At 47.5% G+C, this 27,880-nt stretch overlaps 1 protein-coding gene across 7 annotated transcripts in view; it reads right to left on the minus strand.

Annotated features, from left to right (window-relative positions):
• Positions 1–27,880, minus strand: part of RNF213 (ring finger protein 213) — a 680,515-nt gene that overhangs the window by 500,942 nt on the left and 151,693 nt on the right. For all 7 annotated transcript variants that reach the window (XM_063928518.1, XM_063928521.1, XM_063928520.1 and 4 more), the window contains one exon: positions 11,520–11,720. In XM_063928518.1, the coding sequence (XP_063784588.1) occupies positions 11,520–11,720 (201 nt within the window). The remainder of the gene's footprint in view (positions 1–11,519; positions 11,721–27,880) is intronic.

Here is a 27,880-nt window from a genome sequence, read left to right on the forward strand (position 1 = left end):
GGGAGTGGTTGCCAAGCAAACCGGGAGGATGGTGGAAAGGTCCAGGGGTCAGCAGCTGTGTTCCTGGTCCTGGGAGCTACCGTGCTGCGAGGATCCCGGCTGTGCGGAGCTGGCGCAAGGACTCTGGGGTGGATGTCCAGAGGGCACAGAGGCCAATGGAGGTGATGGTTCCAGAGGGCAGCAAGAAGAAACTGTCAGGAAAGGAACCCTGGTGAGGACCTTTCAGGTGGGTGCAGACAGCGGAACCAGATCATTAGCGGGAAGGATGCCCTACTGACGCCCCTCGCATATGCTCTTTGATGCATGACCTTTTTGGACTACCAAGACAGGCAAGCATCGTGTGATAAAATCCTGTTTGGACCCCGGTTGACTTGAGAATCACTGACTGTAAAAGACCCTGTTAGGACTCCAGTTGCTGCAGAATGGCTGCGCCTGCCAGTTTCATGGAGGAGGCGTGCAGAAGGAGAATTGTTGCAGGCAGAGGACTTGGTGCAGCAGATGCAGCGGAAACCAAAGGACCTGAAGAGGAGCCTCGCAGAACGACCTAGGAGAAACCCTGCAAGGAACCTGGTGGATGGCTGCTTAAGGACCCCGGGAAAGACCCCGCCTGAAAGTCCCCGCAGAGAAGGCTCCCCCATAGAATACAGGGGACAGAAGCGGTTACAGTCCCTGTGAGGGGAGGTGAGACACAGGCTTAGGATTCCCCCTACTGCCGGATTAATTAGAGTCCCTACGAGGAAGTAGCTCCTTGTTGACCACCAGCAGAGTAGCAGTAGGTGCCCATAACGGGAGACGTGGGAAAGTCACTGCGGAAGGTGAGAAAAGACAGACCCTGCTGCCCTGCTTTCTCTCTGTGCCCTGTTTTATAGTAGATGGAGCCTTGGCTATTTTACCTGCCTTGGAGGATCTTCCTGACCTCACCTGTTAATTAAGCTAGTAAGCCCTTACTGACAGCGTAATGCAGTCTAGGGGAGGAGGGACTGTTTTTATTCATTAATGCATAGCTGATTCCACTGTGACCAATCTAAGAGTTCTATGTGGGGTGGCAAAGTGTTATATGCAAGTTAGTAATAAATGCTGTTGCTCTGTGCTAAAGTATAGGCCTCAAACCTTTTTTCTATTATTCCTAAAGAGTTAATGTTTGTTGATGCTAAATTATTTCTACTGTGTTGCCTTAGAGTTAACACGTATGTTGCATTAACGTAAGAAGTGTATTACTTCAAATGTGCCCAATTCATTAGAACAGTTTATATGAAACCTGAAACACTTATGCCTGCATACAGTATACTGTTTATTTTTAATCTGACCCCTGCTGTTGGTGACGGGATCCGGTCTGAAGATCGACAGTGTCTAGGTCGACAATGTTTAGGTCGACCACTATAGGTCGACAGTCACTATGGAAGGTCGGCAGGGTTTCTAGGTCGACATGTGCTAGGTCGACAGGTCTAAAGGTCGACATGAGTTTTTCACTTTTTTTTTCATACTTAACGATCCACGTGGACTACGATTGGAACGGTAAAGTGTGCCGAGCAAAGCGGTAGCGGAGCGAAGGCACCATGCCCGAAGCATGGCGAGCGAAGCGAGCCATGCGAGGGGACGCGGTGCACTAATCTGGGATCCCGGTCACTCTCCGAAGAAAACGACACAAAAAAAAATTTCCTCATGTCGACCTTTAGACCTGTCGACCTAGCACATGTCGACCTAGAAACCCTGTCGACCTTCCATCCATGTCAACCTAGTGACTGTCGACCTATAGTGGTCGACCTAAACATTGTCGACCTAGATACTGTCGATAAAACGAACCACACCCGTTGGTGACATGTTAATGTTTTTATATGCAAAGACACGGATATTGGGATATGTGAAGTCTGAAAAATCCGTAGATTGCTGTTTTACCTTAACTTCTCTTTAATGCTGGACTGTGCTTAAAGCTAAAGCAGTAAAGAACTGTTTGCTAAACCCTAATTGCTGGACTGGGTTTGCCTATAGCTGGAACTGTAAGGAACCATATGCAGTTCTTATTGCTACATTGTGGTGAGAAGCCTTTCCAGGGCAAGTGAAATTGTTATAACATACTGTGGTTGGTATCAGTATGAGTAACGTATGGCCAGGATGACGGTCATCATTATACCGTTGCCAGCATCCCGGCCACCAGGATGTCGGCAGAGTGGCAAAGGGCTAGTAAGCCCCTTGCAGGCTCACTGCAGGCACAGTTCTATTCTTCCTCTGTGGCTGTCGTGGGACTCCCATAGATGGAGAAATGTATGTGGCACTGGCATTGTACCGTTGTGTGGGATCCCGGCGTTGGCATTGTGAATACCGTGATCCTGTGCGGCGGTATGTTAACCGCATACCCTGTGGTTGTGTATTAATTGTTTCACCTTACAATAAAATGGAGTTGGATCCTTTGTTTTGTGTGGTCATTGTGCCTTAGTGGAAAATCTCACTAACAGGCTTGCCTCTTTGATCACGTCCAAACCTGGTCCTTGTAAGTACCCCTTACGTTGTCAGTGACATGTTCCGGCACCTACTTTGGGTTATTACATCTCTATATAGTGACCTTAATGACCATGCTCTACCGGATGCTTTTCTTCATTTAAAAACTGAAATGGGAAGACTCCCAGCCCCCCGATTCTCGGGGAACTTCTCCTTTCTCTTTCTTCTTCTAACTACTTTTACGTCTCTCACAACCTCTTTTCTGTTCCTCCCTTCCTACCTGCTATACCCATCTGTCTCGCTAAATACTCACTATCACCATTATAGCTCAGATCTCTACGAGCTTGTCTTTTTCTTTGACTATATATCTTTCTGTCTCTCACTAACGTCTTGATACTTAAATCTCGGACCTCTAAATATGACTTTACTTTGCTCCAAGTTTTTCTTTCATTATCTCTTAGGAGAAAAATGTTGTATACTTAAATTTATACAAGTCTTTCAACTGCATATTCGCTTTTTGCATCTCTGTTATACTGCTCTGTATTGACTTGTGTATTAACCCCTCTAAATAAAAATTACACGATTGAAAAAACAAAAACAAAACTGAAATGGGAAGCCAAATTGGGTACCCACGCTGAAGAACAGAGGGGACACATTCTAGGCTCCATCAGACATGGGGGGGGGGGGGGGGAGCGGCTGAATTTAAAGTAGCCATGGTAAATTAACGTGGGTAATTGATCCCCGGGGGGTAACTGCCTGGAGGTAGAAGAAACCTGCGGTAAGTGCTGTTTTTTTGACAGCCTCGATCGGAAAAACATAGGGATTTGGGATAAGTCCACAGATCCCTGTGTTTTCACATAAAAACGGGTACGTTTTTCCGCGACAAAAGCGGGCATTAATTTAACTGCCACCCAAAAATTGGGCAAATAATTGTGAACAAGCACGTTTTTTGGCAGTAAAATATACCGCGGCTAATTCAATTAACCTCCATACTCTAACACCCCCTGTATTTGTTATCAGCAAATTCACTATTCTATAAAACTCAAATAACCTACAATACTCCCCTTTGTCTTGTTAAGATGGGCATTCAAGTTGGTGTAGACTGCCCCAAATGTGGAGCTCGGGATAGCGGCTTTTGACATTTATACGGGCCTGTTCGGAAGTCTACGATTTCTGGATGTTAGAATTACTGCCCCTATGCTCCCCCAATGCTGATCCTAGGCTGTGCTTATTTGGTCTCACTCTGGGGAAAAACTAATACACAACCATTTATTCCTACAATGGTTTGCTCCTTAATATCCCCATATTCATAAATGGCGAGCTCTGGGCAGGGATACGGTTGACAATGAATGATATGCCTATAAGACCAGGAATGCCCTGCATAAATTATCACAAGCTGTGGGATGGTTGGTCTTACGCCCGATTTGTTGTTAGCCACCTGGCCATGACAACCCTACCCTTCTGAAGAATGAAGTTCAATATAGAAAAATGCAAAGTTTTGCATTTTGGGACAAAAAACACATTTGCATCCTACATTCTAAATGGGGAAAATATAGGGGAAACTGTGGTGGAAAAAGATTTGGGGGTGCTCATTGATAATAGGCTTAATAACAGTACACAATGTCAAAATGCAGCAAAGAAGGCAAGTAAAGTTCTTGCGTGCATAAAACAGGGCATTGAGACCAGGGACGAGGATGTAATCCTGCCGCTGTACAAATCATTGGTACATCTGCACCTGGAATATTATGTTCAATTTTGGGCACCATATTATAAAAAAAGATATCAGGGAGCTAGAAAGCGTTCAAAGGTGAGCTACTAAATTGATTAAAGGGTTAGAGACACTGGAGTACGAGGAAAGGCTTACTAAGTTAAATATGTATACACTAGAAAAGAGGCGTCTTAAAGGAGACACTATTAATATCTTCAAATATGTAAAGGGTCATTACAATGAGTTAGCAGGGGATTTGTTTATTAAAAGAACTCTGAATAGGATGCGTGGGCACTCGCTGACGATAGAGAAGAGAAAATTCCGTACACAACGTAGGAAAGGGTTCTTCACGGTAAGGGCAATAATAAGATTTTACTTACCGATAAATCTATTTCTCGTAGTCCGTAGTGGATGCTGGGGACTCCGTCAGGACCATGGGGACCAGCGGGCTCCGCAGGAGACAGGGCACATCTAAAAAGCCTTTTAGGTCACATGGTGTGTACTGGCTCCTCCCCCTATGACCCTCCTCCAAGCCCCAGTTAGGTACTGTGCCCGGACGAGCGTACACAATAAGGAAGGATCTTGAATCCCGGGTAAGACTCATACCAGCCACACCAATCACACCGTACAACTTGTGATCTGAACCCAGTTAACAGTATGATAACAAAACGAAGTAGCCTCTAACAAGATGGCTCACAACAATAGTAATAACCCGATTTTTTGTAACAATAACTATGTACAAACATTGCAGACAATCCGCACTTGGGATGGGCGCCCAGCATCCACTACGGACTACGAGAAATAGATTTATCGGTAAGTAAAATCTTATTTTCTCTAACGTCCTAGTGGATGCTGGGGACTCCGTCAGGACCATGGGGATTATACCAAAGCTCCCAAACGGGCGGGAGAGTGCGGATGACTCTGCAGCACCGAATGAGAGAACTCCAGGTCCTCCTTAGCCAGAGTATCAAATTTGTAAAATTTTACAAACGTGTTCTCCCCTGACCACGTAGCTGCTCGGCAAAGTTGTAATGCCGAGACCCCTCGGGCAGCCGCCCAGGATGAGCCTACTTTCCTTGTGGAGTGGGCCTTTACAGATTTAGGCTGTGGCAGGCCTGCCACAGAATGTGCAAGTTGGATTGTGCTACATATCCAACGTGCAATCGTCTGTTTAGACGCAGGAGCATCCATCTTGTTGGGTGCATACAATATAAACAACGAGTCAGATTTTCTGACTCCAGCTGTCCTTGAAATATATATTTTTAATGCTCTGACAACGTCCAGTAACTTGGAATCCTCCAAGTCGTTAGTCGCCGCAGGCACCACAATAGGCTGGTTCAAGTGAAAAGCTGAAACCACCTTAGGGAGAAATTGAGGACGTGTCCGCAATTCTGCCCTGTCCGAATGGAAAATCAGATATGGGCTTTTGTACGACAAAGCCGCCAATTCTGACACTCTCCTGGCTGAAGCCAGGGCCAATAGCATGGTTACCTTCCATGTAAGGTATTTTAAATCTACTGATTTTAAAGGCTCAAACCAATGAGATTTGAGAAAATTTAGAACCACGTTCAAATCCCACGGTGCCACTGGAGGCACTATTGGGGGTTGTATATGTAGTACACCTTTTACAAAAGTCTGTACTTCAGGCACTGACGCCAGTTCTTTCTGGAAGAAAATTGATAAGGCCGAAATTTGAACTTTAATGGTCCCCAATTTGAGGCCCATAGACAATCCTGCTTGCAGGAAATGTAAGAATCGACCCAATTGAAATTCTTCCGTTGGAGCCTTCTTAGCTTCACACCACGCAACATATTTTCTCCAAATACGGTGATAATGTTGTGCGGTCACATCTTTCCTGGCTTTAATTAAAGTAGGAATAACTTCCTCAGGAATGCCCTTTTCTTTTAGAATCCGGCGTTCAACCGCCATGCCGTCAAACGCAGTCGCGGTAAGTCTTGGAACATACAAGGTCCCTGTTGAAGCAGGTCCCTTCTTAGAGGTAGAGGCCACGGATCCTCTGTGAGCATCTCTTGAAGTTCCGGATACCAAGTTCTTCTTGGCCAGTCCGGAGCTACCAGTATTGTTCTTACTCCTCTTTTCCGTATAATTCTCAGTACCTTTGGTATGAGAGGCAGAGGAGGGAACACATATACTGACTGGTACACCCATGGTGTTACCAGAGCGTCCACAGCTATTGCCTGTGGGTCTCTTGACCTGGCGCAATACCTGTCCAACTTTTTGTTGAGGCGAGACGCCATCATGTCCACCTTTGGTTTTTCCCAACGGTTCACCATCATGTTGAAGACTTCTGGATGAAGTCCCCACTCTCCCGGGTGAAGGTCGTGTCTGCTGAGGAAGTCTGCTTCCCAGTTGTCCACTCCCGGGATGAACACTGCTGACAGTGCTACGACATGATTCTCCGCCCAGCGCAGAATCCGTGCAGTTTCTGTCATTGCACTTCTGCTTCTCGTGCCGCCTTGTCGGTTGACGTGAGCGACTGCCGTGATGTTGTCGGACTGGATCAGCACCGGCTGATCCTGAAGCAGAGGTCTTGCTTGGCTTAGGGCATTGTATATCGCTCTTAGCTCCAGTATATTTATGTGAAGAGACTTTTCCAGGGTTGACCACACGCCCTGGAAGTTTCTTCCCTTTGTGACTGCTCCCCAACCTCGTAGGCTGGCATCCGTAGTCACCAGGACCCAGTCCTGTATGCCGAATCTGCGGCCCACTAACAGATGGGCCGTCTGCAACCACCACAGGAGAGACAATCTTGTTCTCGGTGACAATGTTATCCTCTGATGCATATGCAGATGCGATCCGGACCATTTGTCCAGTAGATCCCACTGGAATGTCCGAGCATGGAATCTGCCGAAAGGAATCGCTTCGTACGAAGCCACCATCTTTCCCAGGACTCTCGTGCATTGATATACTGACACAGTTCCTGGTTTTAGGAGGTTCCTGACAAGTTCGGATAACTCCCTTGCTTTCTCTTCCGGGAGAAACACCTTTTTCTGAACCGTGTCCAGAATCATGCCCAAAAACAACAGATGTGTTGTCGGAGTCAATTGAGATTTTGGAAGATTTAGAATCCACCCGTGTTGTTGAAGCACTACTTGTGATAGTGCAACACTGGCTTCCAGCTGTTCTCTGGACTTTGCCCTTATCAGGAGATCGTCCAAGTAAGGGATAATTAATACGCCTTTTCTTCGTAGAAGAACCATCATTTCGGTCATTACCTTGGTAAAGACCCGAGGAGCCGTGGACAAACCGAACGGCAGCGTTTGAAACTGATAATGACAGTCTTGTACCACGAACCTGAGATACCCTTGGTGTGAAGGGTAAATTGGGACATGTAGATAAGCATCTTTTATGTCCAAGGAAACCATGAAGTCCCCTTCTTCCAGATTCGCTATCACTGCTCTGAGTGACTCCATCTTGAACTTGAATTTCTGTATGTACAGGTTCAAGGATTTCAGATTTAGAATAGGTCTTACCGAACCGTCCGGTTTCGGTACCACAAATAGTGTGGAATAATACCCCTTTCCCTGTTGTAGGAGGGGTACCTTGACTATCACCTGCTGAGAATACAGCTTGTGAATGGCTTCCAAAACCAACGTCCTTTCTGAGGGAGACGTTGGTAAAGCAGATTTTAGGAACCGGCGAGGAGGAGACCTTTCGAACTCCAGCATGTACCCCTGAGATATTATCTGCAGGACCCACGGGTCTACTTGTGAGTAATCCCATTGATTGCTGAAATTTTTGAGCCGACCCCCCACCGTTCCTAAGTCTACTTGTACAGCCCCAGCGTCATGCTGATGGCTTTGTAGAAGCCTGGGCGGGCTTCTGTTCCTGGGTAGGGGCTGCATGCTGCCCTTTCTTACCCTTTCCTCTGCCTCGCGGCAGATAAGACTGTCCTTTTGGTCGCTTTTTATATGAGCGAAAGGACTGCGGCTGAAAAGACGGTGTCTTTTTCTGTTGGGAAGGAGTCTGAGGTAAAAAGGTGGATTTGCCGGCAGTTGCCGTGGCCACCAAGTCCGAAAGACCGACCCCAAACAATTCCTCTCCCTTGTATGGCAATACTTCCATATGCCTCTTGGAATCCGCATCACCTGACCACTGTCGCGTCCATAAACTTCTTCTGGCAGATATGGACATCGCGCTTACTCTTGATGCTAGAGTACAAACATCCCTCTGAGCATCTCGCATATAAAGAAATGCATCCTTTAATTGCTCTAGAGTCAATAAAATACTGTCCCTATCCAGGGTATCAATATTTTCAGTCAGAGAATCCAACCACACTACCCCAGCGCTGCACATCCAGGCTGAGGCTATTGCCGGTCGCAGTATAACACCAGTATGCGTGTACATACTTTTCAGTGTAGTTTCCAGCCTCCTATCTGCTGGATCCTTGAGGGCGGCCGTATCAGGAGACGGTAACGCCACTTGCTTTGATAAACGTGAGCGCCTTATCCACCCTAGGGGGTGTTTCCCAGCGGGCCCTAACCTCTGGTGGGAAAGGGTATAATGCCAATAACTTCTTTGAAATTGGCAATTTTCTATCGGGGGTAACCCACGCTTCCTCACACACATCATTCAATTCCTCTGATTCTGGGAAAAATACAGGCAGTTTTTTAACCCCCCACATAATACCCCTTTTTGAGGTACCAGTAGTATCAGAGAGCTGCAAAGCCTCCTTCATTGCCGTAATCATATAACGTGTGGCCCTATTGGAAAATACGTTTACTTCCTCACCGTCGACACTAGATTCATCTGTGTCGGTACCCGTGTCGACTGACTGAGGTAAGGGACGTTTTACAGCCCCTGACGGTGTCTGAGATGCCTGAACCGGTACTAACTGGTTTGCCGGGCGTCTCATTTCGTCAACTGACTTTTGTAATGTGCTGACATTATCACGTAATTCCATAACCAAAGCCATCCATTCCGGTGTCGACTCCCTAGGGGGTGACATTACCATCATCGGCAATTGCTCTGCCTCCACACCAACATCGTCCTCAAACATGTCGACACACACGTACCGACACACACAGCAGCCACACAGTGAATGCTCTATTGAAGACAGGACCCTCCTAGCCCTTTGGGGAGACAGAGGGAGAGTTTGCCAGCACACACCAAAAGCGCTATTATTTATATAACAACCCTAAAAGGTGTTGTTCTTATATATATGCGCTTTCAATATATAATTATATCGCCAAATTTATGCCCCCCTCTCTCTTTGTTACCCTGTTTCTGTAGTGCAGTGCAGGGGAGAGTCGTGGGAGCCTTCCTCACCAGCGGAGCCGTGCAGGAAAATGGCGCCGAGTGCTGAGGAGAATAAGCTCCGCCCCTTTTCCGGCGGGCTTTTCTCCCGGTTTTTTTAATAAACTGGCCTGGGTAAAATACATACATATAGCCTTAATGGCTATATGTAATGTATTTATTTGCCTCTAAGGTATTTAATATTGCTGCCCAGGGCGCCCCCAGCAGCGCCCTGCACCCTCCGTGACCGAGATCCGTGAGCCGTGTATGCAACAATGGCGCACAGCTGCAGTGCTGTGCGCTACCTCTATGAAGACCCTGAAGTCTTCTGCCGCCTGTTTCCGGACCTCCGTCTCTGCCGTCTTCAGCGTCTGTAAGGGGGAATCAGCGGCGCGGCTCCGGGACGAACCCCAGGCTGACCTGTGTTCCGACTCCCTCTGGAGCTCAGTGTCCAGTAGCCTAAGACTTCAATCCTCCTGCACGCAAGTGAGTTGCCAGTCTCTCCCCTAAGTCCCACGTTGCAGTGCTCCTGTCGCCAGCAGGAGACACTGATTAGAAACCTAAAAAAAAACTTTTTCTAACTAGCTCTTTAAGAGAGCCACCTAGATTGCACCCTCTCGGACGGGCACAAAAACCTAACTGGGGCTTGGAGGAGGGTCATAGGGGGAGGAGCCAGTACACACCATGTGACCTAAAAGGCTTTTTAGATGTGCCCTGTCTCCTGCGGAGCCCGCTGGTCCCCATGGTCCTGACGGAGTCCCCAGCATCCACTAGGACGTTAGAGAAAAAGATTTGGAACTCCCTGCCGGAGAAGGTAATCATGGCGGATTCTGTAAATGCATTTAAAAACGGATTGGATATATTTCTAACTGAAAAAAGTATCCATGGTTATAGCATTTAACATATTGACATTAAATATCTGGGAGTGGTAAGAACCATAGTTGTCAATTGCTACTAAACCATTACTTCAGCAGGTGCATTATAATATGAACAGCTTAACACAGAATACAAATTGAACCAGATGGGCATTTTGCCTCTTTTCAACCTTACTAACTATGTAACTTACCTAAGGTCTTTTGTTCTTGTTGCACTACCCGGCACACCACTCCATGCATTGTGATTTCCAAATGTTTTTGTGTCAGTTGAAGTCCTTACTTTGTGTTTTGACCTTTATGCTTATGTACAGTACGTATGACCTCTAAAGCCTTATCGACTGCTTTGTCTATTATATTCACATAAAGAAAATGAATAAGACACACAAGCCGCTTAAGTTGATTGAAATGATATGCAGCATGCTAAGACGCTGAGAGCGGTATGTACTATTTAGAAAATGCTGTAAAATACCCATTCTTAGGGTTTTACTGCATTTCCCGAATGTACAGTACTAAGCTCTGGAACGCCGGGGCTTCGGTGTGGAGGCTAACACCAGCAACTATATAAACCTATGGGCAGAAGGACACCACGGCATCCCTTGCAGCCTTCTGCATACGCGCAGGTGGACTCCTGGGTCATAATCCTGAAAGTCCAGGGACTGGCGGACATTGCAAAGGGCAGTTCTGATCGGGAAAGCTGTCTTTTGCGATACTAATCGCAAGTTAGTGCATATGCGATTAGTATCGGTGCGGTAAGTGGTGGGATGTACCACGCAAGATTGATACATCCTGCCCTGACACTAAGACGCATTCTAACTGAAAAACAAATTGCATAAAAAGATGCTCTGCGCTACCGAGTCGCACCAGGTTGTTCAATGTCAAGGAGGCTAGATGCAGGTTGACACATCTGTACAGTACCATGACAGCTTTCATATTATGTCATTTATTGTTGCCCTGTAAAGTTGTTGTGTTTGTTTGTTTGTTTGTTTGTTTGTTTTTGGGGGGTGATCAATAAATAACACAATTACCTACAGATAAAGAAAAATGTATACTCTCATCGCTAGATTAAAAAATTAGATTATAGCAGTTGTAAGCAGCTTCATATGGCTCATGACTGCTCATCAGTGGATGACTTGCAATTGGTTAAGAGCAGCAAAGGAGTTAATTAACCTTGAAACTAATAAACTGTTGGGTAAGACACATTTTTCTAAAACAAACAAAGATGATAAACATCTCAGCATAGTTACCTGTCAGAACTATTCAGGTTATGATACTGAAGACCTTCAAGACCAGCCCAGATATCTTCTTGTTTAATGTTTGAGGTCACAAGAGATTTCTCAGGGTCAGATACAGTAGCAAATGCGTGTAGGACTGGGAGGACCCACACCCAGTGACCAACATTGTTGTCAATGCAAATTCTGCATAGCTGTGTTAAATATGTATGCATCCTGCAACAATAAAAAGGAACCACAACGTAAACAAAATAGATTTTACCGTCATACATATGATATGTAAGAGCTCCTTAAAGACCATTTTTTATTTTACGACCATGCATTTGTACTTTATATGTTGTTACCATTGTACAGAGTTAGTTTTTGCATTGTTTGCATTACATTATTTATTTATTTTTAAATGAATAAATTAATGCAGAGTTCCCGTTTACCAAAAGTAGGGACCCGGCTGACAAAAATAATATTGAGACAAAATTTGTGAATTTTGGTTTGATAAAATCAGTGGAGACCACCACAAAGGAGTTGTATCATTTTGACGAGAGAGTTTGCATTTTTCGGACTGGAACATTTTCCCTAAGCGGATGCAAAACTGTATGTTAGGGACAATCTTTAGCGCATTTTTGGATGACCTTTCTTGCACGCTATAATGTAAGTATTCACCATGGCAACATGGTCAGAATTTCAACGTTGACCATTTCAACATTCATCATGTCGACAGTGTTAGAATGTCAACATTTGTCCTGGTGGCCCAGCGGTAACATACCTTCTCCTGGTGGCTGTAGCAGTGTCTTCCAGGTCTCGGCGCTCATGTGACTGTCACTTCCAGGTCAAACCTTCATTAAGTTATAAACGCTATCCCTAACCCTCCCACTAGTGCCTAATCCTAACTCCCCTTCCCCCCGCAGCCTAAACCCAATGATAACATTCTGAAGTCAAAATACTCAAGAATGTCGACATTTTAACAATGTCAACATCATGACATCATTATGACTGTCAACCTTCTGATTATATCCCAATCACTACACAGGGACAAGGCTGCTTAGATAACCTCTGAGCCTGAGCCCGCCCTTAATTACAGATGTGTCCTCATGCATCTCGTCTCAATACACCACGTAGTGGGATATGCCTGGCGTGAGTGAGCCGACAGGTCCCGTGCGACTCCCTTAACATGGGGCATCTTTTTTTGCCAAAAACGTGTCTTATTTGCATTGTTATGTGAAAAGGTCACGCAGCAAGCAGATTCTGCTGATTAAAATGATATGCAGCATGCCTATATATATATTGTGTGTGCAGCTGCGGCTTTATCTGCATAGGAAATGCTAAATTACAGTGTTTTCCAAGAAAACACTGTAATGTAACATTTCAAATGCAGATACAGACACAGACGCACACAGAAGTTAGTCAAAGTATGCTTGTATTTACATCATGTTGTGAATAAGACGCAGTTTAAAGGAAAAAGTCACACAAAAAATGCTCGGTGCTACAGAGAAACGCACGCTATGGTGTGACTAGATGGCTGATTGACGTACCTGGAGGCTAGGTGTATGTGGACACATCTGTACATTGTCTTTGCTGGGTGTACCTGTAGTGGTCCCCCTGACCCCTGCATACCAGTCACCAACCAGCCCTATGCCACTCCCCCCAGGCATGGCTGCAGCTTAACATATGCAGGGCAGGTGAGCAGGAGACCCACTCTGGAAGCCAGAAGAACCAGGGCTGGAAGCTGTGGAGGGAGCGCTGATGAGCAACGCAGACCACATCCCCCAGCAGAACTCAGAGAATTCCACACAGTAACTGGGGGGGAAAAAAAGAAAGAGAAAGCGTGCCATACTGACTTCCAAGAAGGTATAGAGGGGGAGTATACAGTACCAAATAAGTTAAATTTGAAGAAGTGCATACTCCAGGACACCCCCCCCCCTCTATACCCTAAAGTATCTCAGTGTCCCCCCAGATAGTCTGAATGAGTAATGAGATACAAAAAAAGGAGTTGTAAAAATAGGATTTTAATTACCTGTCGGTAAATCCTTTTCTCGTAGTCCGTAGATGATACTGGGGTACAGACGGGTCCACTAGGAGCCTTGGGCATTTTAAAAAATCAATAGTGTGCACTGGCTCCTCCCTCTATGCCCCTCCTACGAGACAGTCTAGAAACTGTGCCAGAAGAGACGGACATACCTTGAGAGAAGGATGTAACAGAACAGTGGTGAGATTCGAACCAGCACACACCAAACAAGAGGAAAGCCATGCTAACCAAACTTGAACAGGAACAGCAACAGCTGAACCAACAACAATACTTAACGAAGTAACAGTGCAGGAAACACGAAGCACTGGGCGGGCGCCCAGAATCCTCTACGGACTACAAGAAAAGGATTTACGGGTAGGTAATTAAAATCCTATTTTCTCTTACGTCCTAGAGGATACTGCGGTCCACATTAGTACCATGGGGATGTACCAAAGCTACCAAACCGGATGGGAGATAACTTGTAGAACCTAGCAAACGTGTCCGAACCTGACCAAGTAGCCACTTGGCAGAGCTGTAAAGCAGAGACACCCCGGGCAGCTGCCCAGGAAGAACCCACCGACCTAGTAGAGTGGGCCTGTACTTTAGGAACCGGCAAACCTGCTGTAGAATAAGCATGCTGGATAGTAAGCCTGATCCAGCAATCAATAGACTACTTTGAAGCAGGACACCCAATTTTCTTGGGATCACACAGAACAAACAGCGAGCCAGATTTTCTGTGACGAGCTGTCCGCTTCACATAGATCTTCAAAGCCCTCACAACATCCAAGGACTTTGGAGGTAAAGAGGTGTCAGTAAGCAACGGAACCACAATAGGCTGGTTGATAAGAAACGCAGACACCACCTTAGGAAGAAATTGCTGACAATTTCCGAGTTCAGCTCTACCTTAATGAAAAATCAAATAGGGGCTCTTGTGAGACAGCGCCCCAAGCTCCGACACATGCCTTGCTGAAGCCAAGGCCAACAGTGTGACGTTCTTCCACGTAAGAAACTTTAAGTCCACCTCCTGTAAAGGCTCAAACCATTCCGCCTGTAGGAACTGCAACACCACGTTGAGATCCCAAGGTGACCTAGGAGGCACAAAGGGCGGTTGGATGCACAGAACACCCTTCAAAAATGTCTGAAACTCAGGGAGGGAAGCCAATTGTTTCTGGAAGAAAATGGATAAAGCCGAAATCTGGACTTTTAAGAAGCCCAAACGTAGGCCCACATCCACACCTAACTGTAGAAAAAGTAGAAAACATCCCAGATGAAATTCCACTGCAGGAAATTTCCTGTTTTCACACCAAGAGACGTATTTTTTTCAAATACGGTGGTAATGTTACCCCTTTTCTGTCTTGGATCAAGGTTGCAATAACCTTCTCCAGGATCCCATTCCGAGCTAGAATTTGACGCTCAACCTCCATCCCGTCAAACGTAGCCGTCGTAAGTCTTGATAGATGAATGGCCGCTGTTGTAGAAGATCCTCGCGAAGAGGAAGAGGCCACGTGTCTTCTAGGAGCATCTCCAGTAGATCCGCATACTAGGCCCTTGGCCAGTACAGAGCAATGAGAATTGCTTGAACCTTTTCCCTTTTTTATTCTTGTGAGCATTCTTGGGATCAATGGAAGTGGTGGAAACACGTACACCATCTGGTAGACCCATGGAGTCACCAGGGCGTCCACCTCCACTGCTTTTGGGTCCCTCGACCTGGAACAATACCGCATTAGCTTCTTGTTGAGACGAGAGGCCATCATGTCGATTTGTGGAATTCCCCACCGACGTGTCAAGGACTCGAACACCTGCGGGTGAAGGCCCCACTCTCCTGGGTGGAGTTTGTGTCTGCTGAGGAAGTCTGCTTCCCAGTTGTCTACTCCCGGAATAAAGATTGCCGACATCGCCACCACGTGCCTTTTTGCCCCGAGGAGAATCTTTGTTACCTCTGACATTGCTGCTCTGCTCTTAGTTCCGACCTGTCAGTTTATGTACGTTACTGCCGACTGAACTTGAATGGCGTGATTTTGAAGAAGATGCGACGCCTATAGAAGGGCGTTGTATATGGCCCTTAGCTCCAAAATGTTGATTGGAAGAATGGTTTCCTTACATGACCATTTTCCTTGGAACTGTTCCCCCTGGGTGGCTGCTCCCCAACCTCTGAGGCTTGCGTCTGTGGTTAGCAGAATCCAATTATGAATCCCAAACCTTCGACCCTCGGTCAGGTGAGAAGTCTGAAGTCACCACAGAAGAGAAATCCTAGCTTTCGGCGACAGACGTATCCTTTGGTGCATGTGAAGATGCGTTCCGGACCATTTGTCCAACAGATCCAGCTGGAAGGGCCTTGCATGAAACCTTCCATACTGCAGAGACTCGTAAGAGGGTACCATCTTCCCCAGAAGGCGAATGCATAGATGCTCCGATAGCCGGGTTGGTTTTAGAACATCCCGCACCATCGACTGGATTACCAATGCCTTTTTTAACGGAAGGAATGCCTTCTGTTCCTTGGTATCCATAATCATCCCCAGGAACGGAAGCCTCGGTGTTGGTTTCAGGTGGGATTTTGGTAGGTTCGGAATTGACCCGTGATCCTGAAGTAGTCGGGTTGAGAAGGCAATGTTGTCCAACAACCTTTTCCTGGATGGTGCTTTTATCAGCAGGTCGTCCAGGTACGGTATTATGTTCACTCCTTGCTTGCAGAGTAGAAACATCATCTTTGCCATTACCTTGGTGAGTACCCTCGGTGCCGTGGAGAGGCCAAATGGCAGGGCCTGGAACCGGTAGTGACAGTCCTGTAGTGCAAACCGTAGATAAGCCTGATGAGGCGGCCAAATCGAAATATGAAGGTATGCATCCTTGATGTCCAGAGACACCAGGAATTTCCCCTCCTCCAGACCGGAGATCACCGCTGTCAGAGACTCCATCTTGAACTTGAACACCCTTAAGTACGGGTTCAGTAATTTGAGGTTTAAAATGGGCCTTACCGAACCGTCCGGTTTCAGAACCACAAACAGGTTGGAGTAATAATAACCTATGTTTTGTAGTTGAAGTGGAACAGGGACAATGACCTAAGTTTGTACCAGTTTCTGAATTGCTGCCTGTAAAGTCATACTTGCTTCTGGAGAAGCTGGAAAGCCTGATTTGAAGAATCTGTGAGGAGGGAGTTCCTGAAACTCCAGTCTGTTACCCTGAGCGATAAGGTCTTTGACCCAAGGATCCTGGCATGATGTTGCCCAAATGTGACTGAAATAATGTAAGTGAGCTTCCACCTGCCTGTCTTCCAGGCAGTGTGGTCCACCGTCATGCTGAAGGCTTTAAGAAAGCAGAACCGGAGGTCTGATCTGGAGAACTTGCAACTGGTGGTTTCTGGGTTTACCTCTGTTTCCTTTGAAGGCTGTAGAAGAACCTTTGGATTTACCCTTAAATTTTGCTGTCCGAAAGGACTGCAGAGTTGGAGCAGAGTAGGTTTTCCTAGCTGGGGGGGCTGCGGAAAGGAAAGTACGTGGACTTACCCACCGTAGCCTTGGATATCCACGTATCCAGTTCATCACCAAAAAGGGCCTCACTTGTGAATGGTAGGCTTTCCACGCCTTTCCTGGAATCCGCAGTCCACTGACATAGCCACAAGCCCCTGCGTGCTGACACTGCCATGGCAGTGGTTCGTGTGCGTTGAGGAAACCAATTTCCTTCATGGCCTCCACCATAAAGTTAGCAGAGTCCTGAATATGCTATAGGAGTAAAATTATCTCCCCCCCTGGGTAAGGACTCTAACCCATCAATTAGATTACCTGACCATTTAGCAATGGCCCTAGTAATCCATGCACAAGCAATAGTGGGTCTCTGGGCCACCCCAGCAGCAGTGTAAAGGGATTTGAGAGTGGTCTCAATCTTGCAGTCAGCCGTGTCCTTTAAGGATGCTGCCGCCGCAGGAACAGGTAAGACTATCTTATGTGACAACCTAGATACCGATGCGTCCACAATCGGCGGGTTTTCCCATTTCTTTCTATCCTCCAGAGGAAAGGGAAGGGACGTAATTAATCTTTTAGGGATCTGAAACTTCTGGTCAGGATTAGCCCAAGTTTCCTAAAACAGGGCATTCAATTCCTTTGATGCTGGAAAAGTAGCTGAGGATTTATTTTTTACATTAAAATAAGATTCCTCATCTACCTCCGCCACTTTGTCAGGAATGTGCAGGATATCTCTAATAGCTTCTATCAGGGCCTGTATTCCTTGTGACAGGACCGCATCCCCCCACTCGCGTCCACTTTACCCTCCTTTGTGTCTGATGCATCATCATCAGTATCAGCCTGCACGAGCTGGGCCGTAGTACGCTTTTGTGGGCAAATGGCAGGGGTCTGAAATGCTGGTATGGGAGCTGAATCTCTATTCATCAGGTCACCCATAGACTGTCTGAAGTATTGCGTCTCTTTCTAAGTATGGGACGATTTATTAGAAATATTAGAGATCATCCCCTTAATGGAATCTAACCATGGGGGTTCTGACCCACTGGCCTGAGAATGTGTTTTGGGAACACAGTATCGAGTCTCCCGGAGAGGACAGACACTCTGCTGTGCAGGAAACACAGTCCCGTGACATGGTAACGTTAAGGGACACACACAGAAGGTGCAAACACCGTTTAACCCACACAGAACCCGCAGGGAGACACAGGAAAAGGAGCCAGCCACACCGGGCCCTTTTAGCCAAGTAAACTCAGCTGGGTCGCCACACTAAGTCCTTTAAGAGGGCTTAGTATTCTACAACGTTCCCCCCCCCCCCCCCCACCCCACCCCCTTCTAGGACCCCTGGTACCGCTGAGGAGACGTGAAGTCTTTGTGGAGGAGTTGCGCTTCCCTGTGATGCCTGTCAGTGTAAGCTGCAGAGGAAAAATGGCAGTGGTGAGCTGCTGGAACCGCTCACAGTGAAGCCCAGCCCCCGTAATGGCACGCGGCTTCCCGTTTTTTATTTATACTGGCCTGAGGTATGTGTTTTGCTTAACAGTGGGTTAGAACCCCTGTGAAGTTATTTGGCCAGTGTGTGTATTCATTAGTGGCTTAGCGCGCCCCTCACAGCGGGACACACTCACGGCATGTCATCCTGAGCCCTGGAGCGCAGCCTGCATGTCAGTACTGCGCTCCAAACCCTGATGCCGCCATTACAGCCGGCAGCCCGCTAACCGGGACACTGGCCATCTACTCACCACTCTTCTTACTTCTTGCTCTGTTAGGGGTGGCAGTGTGCTGCGGGACAGTACGCTTGCCATGGAAGGGCTTGTGAATAGGTCCCTCAGGAGCAATGTCCTGTCAGCGGGGAACGGGACCATTAACACTATAGGAGGTTGGGCCGTTCCCCACCACCCCCCTAAGTCACACGAAGCAGGCAGGCTGGTGTCAACCAGTCCTGCCTGAAAATAACAAACAGAAAAATAAATGCAGAAAAAACTCTTCAGGAGCTTCGTGACCGACTCCTCTGGGCATATTTTCTTAACAGAGTCTGGTAAGAGGGGCATAAAGGGAGGAGCCAGTGCACACTATTGATTTCTTAAAGTGCCCAAGGCTCCTAGTGGACCAGTCTATACCTCATGGTACTAATGTGGACCCCAGTATCCTCTAGGACGTAAGTGAAAAACAAGCTGTAAAAGCAGAAAATCCAGGCACCTGCTTTCTTCAATGTTTGTGATTGTGTTCCTAAATCATTTAATTGTATTTGCACTACAAATAAGATAATAAACTCATGAGATTGACTAGTACACATTATGTATGTAAGCCAGTATGTTAAACATTGTGGGCCTGATTCCGAGTGAGCCCAGGCAGCAGCCTAATTTACCATCATATGCTAATGCCAAGCGGAAAGCTGCAGTGCCCGCTGTTCTTCTGTCCGCAACCATCATTATTAGCAATAATAAGAATTTACTCACCGGTAATTAGATAGACGGACTCCGCAGGAGACTGGGCACTCTAAAAGAAAGATTAGGTACTATCTGGTGTGCACTGGCTCCTCCCTCTATGCCCCTCCTCCAGACCTCAGTTAAGGAAACTGTGCCCGGAAGAGCTGACACAAAAAGGAAAAGATTTGGAATCCAGGGTAAGACTCATACCAGCCACACCAATCACACTGTACAACTCGTGATAACCATACCCAGTTAACAGTATGAACAACAACTGAGCCTCAGTAACAGATGGCTCATAACAATAACCCTTTAGTTAAGCAATAACTATATACATGTATTGCAGAGAGTCCGCACTTGGGACGGGCGCCTAGCATCCACTACGGACTACGAGAAATAGAATTACCGGTGAGTAAATTCTTATTTTCTCTGACGTCCTAGTGGATGCTGGGAACTCCGTAAGGACCATGGGGATTATACCAAAGCTCCCAAACGGGCGGGAGAGTGCGGATGACTCTGCAGCACTGAATGAGCAAAGGCAAGGTCCTCCTCAGCCAGGGTATCAAATTTGTAGAACTTAGCAAATGTGTTTGAACCCGACCAAGTAGCAGCTCGGCAAAGCTGTAAAGCCGAGACCCCTCGGGCAGCCGCCCAAGAAGAGCCCACCTTCCTTGTGGAAAGGGCTTTCACTGATTTAGGATGCGGCAATCCTGCCGCAGAATGAGCTTGCTGAATCGTGTTACAGATCCAGCGCGCAATAGTTTGCTTAGAAGCAGGAGCACCCAGCTTGTTGGATGCATGCAGGATAAACAGCGAGTCAGTTTTCCTGACTCCAGCCGTCCTGGCTACATAGATATTCTAAGCCCTGACTACATCTAGTAACTTGGAGTCCTCCAAGTCCCGAGTAGCCGCAGGCACCACAATAGGTTGGTTTAAATGAAACGCTGATACCACCTTAGGGAGAAATTGGGGACGGGTCCTCAATTCTGCCCTGTCCATATGGAAGATCAGATAAGGGCTTTTACAAGACAAAGCCGCCAATTCTGACACACGACTAGCCGAAGCTAAGGCCAATAGCATGACCACTTTCCACGTGAGATATTTTAGCTCCACGGTCTTAAGTGGCTCAAACCAGTGGGATTTCAGGAAACCCAACACAACGTTAAGATCCCAAGGTGCCACTGGAGGCACAAAAGGGGGCTGAATATGCAGCACTCCCTTAACAAACGTCTGAACTTCAGGCAGTGAAGCCAGTTCTTTTTGAAAGAAAATAGATAGGGCCGAAATCTGGACCTTTATGGATCCTAATTTTAGGCCCATAGTCACTCCTGACTGTAGGAAGTGCAGGAATCGACCCAGCTGGAATTCCTCTGTAGGGGCCTTCCTGGCCTCACACCAAGCAACATATTTTCGCCATATACGGTGATAATGTTGTGCTGTTTAGTCTTTCCTAGCCTTTATCAGCGTAGGAATCACTTCATCTGGAATGCCCTTTTCCGTTAGGATCCGGCGTTCAACCGCCATGCCGTCAAACGCAGCCGCGGTAAGTCTTGGAACAGACAGGGCCCCTGCTGTAACAGGTCCTGTCTGAGAGGCAGAGGCCATGGTACCTCTGAGATCATTTCTTGTAGTTCTGGGTACCAAGTTCTTCTTGGCCAATCCGGAACGATGAGTATAGTTCTTACTCCTCTCTTTCTTACTATCCTCAGTACCTTGGGTATGAGAGGAAGAGGAGGGAACACATAAACCAACTGGTACACCCACGGTGTCACTAGTGCGTCCACAGCTATCGCCTGAGGGTCCCTTGACCTGGCGCAATATTTTTTTAGCTTTTTGTTGAGGCGGGACGCCATCATGTCCACCTGTGGCCGTTCCCAACGGTTTACAATCTGCGTGAAGACTTCTGGATGAAGTCCCCACTCTCCCGGGTGTAGGTCGTGCCTGCTGAGGAAGTCTGCTTCCCAGTTGTCCACTCCCGGAATGAACACTGCTGACACTGCTAGCACGTGATTTTCCGCCCATCGGAGAATCCTTGTGGCTTCTGCCATCGCCATCCTGCTTCTTGTGCCGCCCTGTCGGTTTACATGGGCGACCGCCGTGATGTTGTCTGATTGAATCAGCACTGGTTGGTTCTGAAGCAGGGGCTCTGCTTGACTCAGGGCGTTGTAAATGGCCCTTAGTTCCAGTATATTTATGTGTAGTGAAGGTTCCTGACTTGACCACAGTCCCTGGAAGTTCCTTCCCTGAGTGACTGCCCCCCATCCTCGGAGGCTTGCGTCCGTGGTCACCAGGACCCAGTCCTGTATGCCGAATCTGCGGCCCTCGAGAAGATGAGCACTCTGCAGCCACCACAGCAGAGACACCCTGGCCCTTGGGGACAGGGTGATCAACCGATGCATCTGAAGATGCGATCCGGACCATTTGTCTAACAGATTCCACTGAAAGATCCTTGCATGGAACCTGCCGAAGGGAATTGCTTCGTAAGAAGCCACCATCTTTCCCAGGACTCGCGTGCAGTGATGCACAGACACCTGTTTTGGTTTCAGGAGGTCCCTGACCAGAGATGACAATTCCTGGGCCTTCTCCACCGGGAGAAACACCTTCTTCTGTTCTGTGTCCAGAAACATGCCCAGGAAGAGCAGACGCGTCGCAGGAATCAGCTGCGACTTTGGGATATTCAGAATCCAGCCGTGCTGTAGCAACACTTCCCGAGAAAGTGCTACGCTGACTAACAACTGCTCTCTGGACCTCGCCTTTATTATGAGATCGTCCAAGTACGGGATAATTATAACTCCCTTCTTCCGAAGGAGTATCATCATTTCGGCCATTACCTTGGTAAATACTCTCGGTGCCGTGGACAGACCAAACGGCAATGTCTGGAATTGGTAATGACAATCCTGTACCACAAACCTGAGGTACTCCTGGTGAGGTGGGTAAACGGGGACATGCAAGTAAGCATCCTTGATGTCCAGCGACACCATAAAATCCCCCTCTTCCAGGCTTGCAATAACCGCCCTGAGCGATTCCATTTTGAACTTGAACTTCCTTATATAAGTGTTCAAGGACTTTAAATTCAGAATGGGTCTCACCGAACCGCCTGGTTTCGGTACCACAAACATTGTGGAATAGTAACCCCGTCTCTGTTGAAGGAGGGGAACCTTGATTATCACCTGCTGGAGGTACAGCTTGTGAATTGCCGCCAGTACTACCTCCCTTTCCCTGGGAGCAGCTGGCAAGGCTGATTTGAGGTAACGGCGAGGGGGAGTCGCCTCGAACTCCAGCTTGTATCCCTGAGATACAATTTGTACAGCCCAGAGATCCACTTGTGAGTGAACCCACTGGTTGCTGAAGTTTCGGAGACGCGCCCCCACCGCACCCGGCTCCGCCTGTGGAGCCCCAGCGTCATGCGGTGGACTTAGAGGAAGCGGGGGAGGATTTTTGTTCCTGGGAACTGGCTGCCTGATGCAGCTTCTTTCCTCTACCCCTGCCTCTGGGCATAAAGGATGCGCCTCTGATCCGCTTGCCTTTCTGAGGCCGAAAGGACTGTACATGATAATATGGTGCTTTCTTAGGCTGTGAGGGAACCTGAGGTAAAAAAGTTGACTTCCCGGCTGTTGCCGTGGATACGAGGTCCGAGAGACCGTCCCCAAACAATTCATCACCCTTATAAGGCAAAACCTCCATGTGTCTTTTAGAATCAGCATCACCTGTCCACTGCCGAGTCAATAATACTCTCCTGGCAGAAATGGACATTGCATTAATTCTAGATGCCAGCAGGCAAATGTCCCTCTGTGCATCCCGCATATATAAGACGACGTCTTTTATATGTTCTATGGTTAGCAAAATAGTATCCCTGTCGAGGGAATCAATGTTGTCTGACAGGGTATCAGACCATGCGGCTGCAGCACTACACATCCATGCTGAAGCAATAGCAGGGTCTCAGTATAGTACCTAAGTGTGTATACACAGACTTCAGGATAGCTTCCTGCTTTCTATCCGCAGGCTCCTTTAAGGCGGCCGTATCCTGAGACGGCAGTACCACCTTTTCTGATAAGCATGTGAGCGCTTTGTCCACCCTAGGGGATGTTTCCCAACGTAACCTATCCGTTGGCGGGAAAGGGTACGCCATCAGTAACCTCTTAGAAATCACTAGTTTCTTATCGGGGGAACTCCACGCTTCCTCAGACAATTCATTTAATTCATCAGATGGGGGAAAAGACACTGGCTGCTTTTTCTCCCCAAACATAATACCCTTCTTGGTAGTAACCGGGTTAATATCAGAAATGTGCAATACATTTTTCATTGCAGTAATCATGCAACGGATGGCTTTAGTAGACTGTGCATTCGTCTCATCCTCATCTACACTGGAGTCAGACTCCGTGTCGACATCTGTGTCTACCATCTGAGCTAGCGGGCGTTTATGAGCCCCTGATGGCCTCTGAGACGCCTGGGCAGGCGCGGGTTGAGATCCCGGCTGTCCCAAGGCTGCTGCGTCATCGAAACTTTTATGTAAGGAGTTGACACCGTCGGTTAAGACCTTCCACATATCCATCCAATCCGGTGTCGGCCCCGTCGGGGGCGACACCACACTTATCTGCCCTTGCTCCGCCTCCACGTAACCCTCCTCATCAAACATGTCGACACAGCCGTACCGACACACCGCACACACACAGGGAATGCTCTGACTGAGGACAGGACCCCACAAAGTCCTTTGGGGAGACAGAGAGAGAGTATGCCAGCACACACCACAGCACTATATAACACAGGGATTTTCACTATAATGAGTGATTTTTCCGAATAGCTGCTTAATATATATTATTTGCGCCTAAATTTATGTGCCCCCCCTCTCTTTTTTACCCTTCTTGTATCAGGAATACTGCAGGGGAGAGCCTGGGGAGCTGCTTCCAGTGGAACTGTGAAGGAAAAATGGCGCTGGTGTGCTGAGGAAGAAGGCCCCGCCCCCTCAGCGGCGGGCTTCTCCCTGCAGTTTCTGACTGAAAAATGGCGGGGGTTTTGCACATATACAGTCACAGACTGTATTATGTGTATTTTTATGCCAAAAGGTATTTTATTGCTGCCCAGGGCGCGCCCCCCCCCCTGCACCCTACAGTGACCGGAGTGTGTGTTGTGCAGTGGGAGCAATGGCGCACAGCTGCAGTGCTGTGCGCTACCTTAATGAAGACCGGAGTCTTCTGCCGCCGATTTCATCTCCTTCTCTTCGGTCTTCTGGCTCTGCAAGGGGGACGGTGGCGCGGCTCCGGGAACGGACGATCGAGGTCAGGCCCTGTGTTCGAACCCTCTGGAGCTAATGGTGTACAGTAGCCTAAGAAGCACAAGCTAGCTGCACGCAGGTAGGTTTGCTTCTCTCCCCCTCAGTCCCTCGTAGCAGTGAGTCTGTTGCCAGCAGATCTCACTGAAAACAAAAACCTAACAAATACTTTCTTTCTAGCAAGCTCAGGAGAGCTCACTAGGAGCACCCAGCTCTGGCCGGGCACAGATTCTAACTGAGGTCTGGAGGAGGGGCATAGAGGGAGGAGCCAGTGCACAACAGATAGTACCTAATCTTTCTTTTAGAGTGCCCAGTCTCCTGCGGAGCCCGTCTATTCCCATGGTCCTTACGGAGTTCCCAGCATCCACTAGGACGTCAGAGAAATAACTTATACCTACCCAATTCTGGTTGTCAGATATGGGTCAGAGTAAGGTGTCCCATCTCTGTACCATGCCTCTGTAAAATAGAATTTTAATTACCTACCGGTAAATCCTATTCTCGTAGTCCGTAGAGGATGCTGTGGTCCATGTTAGTACCATGGGGTATAGATGGGTCCACCAGGAGCCATTGGCACTTTAAGAGTGTAACAGTGTGGGCTGGCTCCTCCCTCTATGCCCTTCCTACCAGACTCAGTCTAGAAACTGTGCCCGAGGAGACGACATACTCCGAGAGAAGGAAATACACAGATAGTGGCGAGATTCATACCAGCTCACACAACAGGCAAATCCGGCCAACATGCCGGAAAACTCAGCAACATCTGAAAAAGTACTGAAACAGTAAAGAACGCAGAACTTACCTAGGAGCCAGGCAGTAATGAACTATAACATCAACGAAGGAAAATGAAACGCTGGGCGGGCGCCCAGCATCCTCTACGGACTACGAGAAAAGGATTTACCGGTAGGTAATTAAAATCCTATTTTCTCTTACGTCCTAGAGGATGCTGGGGTCCATATTAATACCATGGGGATGTACCAAAGCTCCCAAAACGGGAGGGAGAGCGCGGAGGCTTCTGCAGAACTGATAGACCAAACTTGAGGTCATCAGAGGCCAAAGTATCGAACCTGTAAAACTTAGCAAACGTGTTCGACCCAGACCAGGTAGCAGCTCAGAATAGCTGAACAGCCAAGACACCCCGGGCAGCCGCCCAGGAAGAACCCACCTTACGAGTAGGGCGGGCCATTACAGATTTTGGACACGGCAATCCTGCTGTAGAATATGCATGCTGGATGGTGAACCTGATCCAGCGCAAAATCGACTGCTTAGAAGCAGGACACCAAATTTTCTTGGGATCGTAGAGGACAAACAGAGAGTCAGATTTTCTATGACGAGCTATCCTCTTCACATAAATTTTCAAGGCCCTCACAACATCCAAGGCCTTTGAAGCAATTGAGGAGTCAGTAGCCACTGGCACCACAATAGGTTGATTGATATGAAAGGCTGATACAACCTTAGGCAAGAACTGCGGACGAGTCCTGAGTTCCGCCCTATCTTCATGGAAGATCAGATAGGGACTTTTACAGGATAAAGCCCCCAATTTCGACACGCGTCGAGCAAAAGCTAAGGCCAACAAAGTGACTGCCTTCCTTGTGAGAAACTTGATTTCAGCCTCCTGTATAGGCTCAAACCAATCCGATTGCTGGAACTGTAATACCACATCAAGAACCCAGGGTGCCGTTGGCGCCACAAAGGGAGGCTGGATGTGCAGTACCCCTTTCAAAAAGATCTAAACCTCAGGGAGGAAAGCCAATTGTTTTTGGAAGAATATGGGCAAATCCGAGCTCTGGACCTTGATGGAGCCCAATCTCAGGCCCATATCCACACCTGCTTGCAAGAAATGGAGAAAACAACCAAGTTGAAACTCCACCGCAGGAAATTACTTGTACTCACACCAAGACACATTTTTTCCAAATGCAATGGTAATGTTTAGACGTTACCACCTTCCTAGCCTGTATCAGGGTAGGAATCACCTCGCTCTGGAAACCCTTCCGAGCTAAGATCTGGCGCTCAACCGCCATGCCGTCAAACGTAGCCGTGGTACAGATGGGTCATCCGTTATCTTGACTGTTTCTGCGCTTAGGTTGCTGAGTTTAATCACGGACAGGCGCGTTGAGGCACGACTAGATACTCAACATGCAATACACATCACCACTGGGTGGCTAATGCTTCACTAATCCAGTACTTTAGTTTGAATAGCGGTGGATTGATCTACAGTACAAGCTCTGGCAAATGGTCAGTGACGACTGTAATGTTAATATACAGTCCTGTACTGCATAGTGTACACACAAATGGTGACCAATGATCAGATGGACAGAGTAAAAAAATAAAAATAGTTTATTCAGACACAAACGAACGTGTTAAAATACTTGTGTATGCAGATGCAACTCATGTTTGTGTATGCAGACGCAACTAATGTGTGAAAGGAATAATGTAGCTCATTGACTTTACAGTATGTACAGTGCACGAAATGAGCGTCCGAGACACCTAAACGAACACCAATGGGAAGGAATCGCTCTTTGCAGTACTTTTACACATGAACTTGAGAATCTTCCATGCAGTGTTGTGGGCTAGCAATGAAGGCTCCCGTCTGCCATGCTGAGAGTCGCGGGTTCGATTCCCAAAGTGCCAATCTTTTTTGTTTTTTGTGTGTTCCCGTGACATTCACTTTATTATTATTTTTTCTGTGTAATCCATTGTAAAACATTCAAAGGAAGGGTGCACACAGGTTTCACACAAATCACGGTAAATCTGCAGGAGTGACTCATTCGCTATCTAAAATACACAGCGGTAATGAGCACCTATAGACGGTTCCGGTATGAATGGTCGACCATGTTATGGTCGACAGTCATTAGGTCGACCACTATTGGTCGACATTGACATGGTCGACATGGACACATGGTCGACACATGAAAATGGTCGACACGAGTTTTTTAACTTTTTTTGGTGTCGTTTTTTGCGTAAAGTGACTGGGAACCCCAATTAGTGCACCGCGTCCCCTCGCATGGCTCGCTTCGCTCGCCATGCTTCGGGCATGGTGCCTTCGCTCCGCTACCGCTTCGCTCGGCACACTTTACCGTTCCAATCGTAGTCCATGTGGATCGTAAAGTATGGAAAAGTTCCCCAAAAGAAAAAAAAGTTAAAAAACTCATGTTGACCTTTTCATGTGTCGACCATGTGTCCATGTCGACCATGTCAATGTCGACCAATAGTGGTCGACCTAATGACTGTCGACC

The sequence above is a fragment of the Pseudophryne corroboree genome, chromosome 6 (assembly GCF_028390025.1).
Source record: "Pseudophryne corroboree isolate aPseCor3 chromosome 6, aPseCor3.hap2, whole genome shotgun sequence".
Classification (NCBI taxonomy): Eukaryota; Metazoa; Chordata; class Amphibia; order Anura; family Myobatrachidae; genus Pseudophryne; species Pseudophryne corroboree.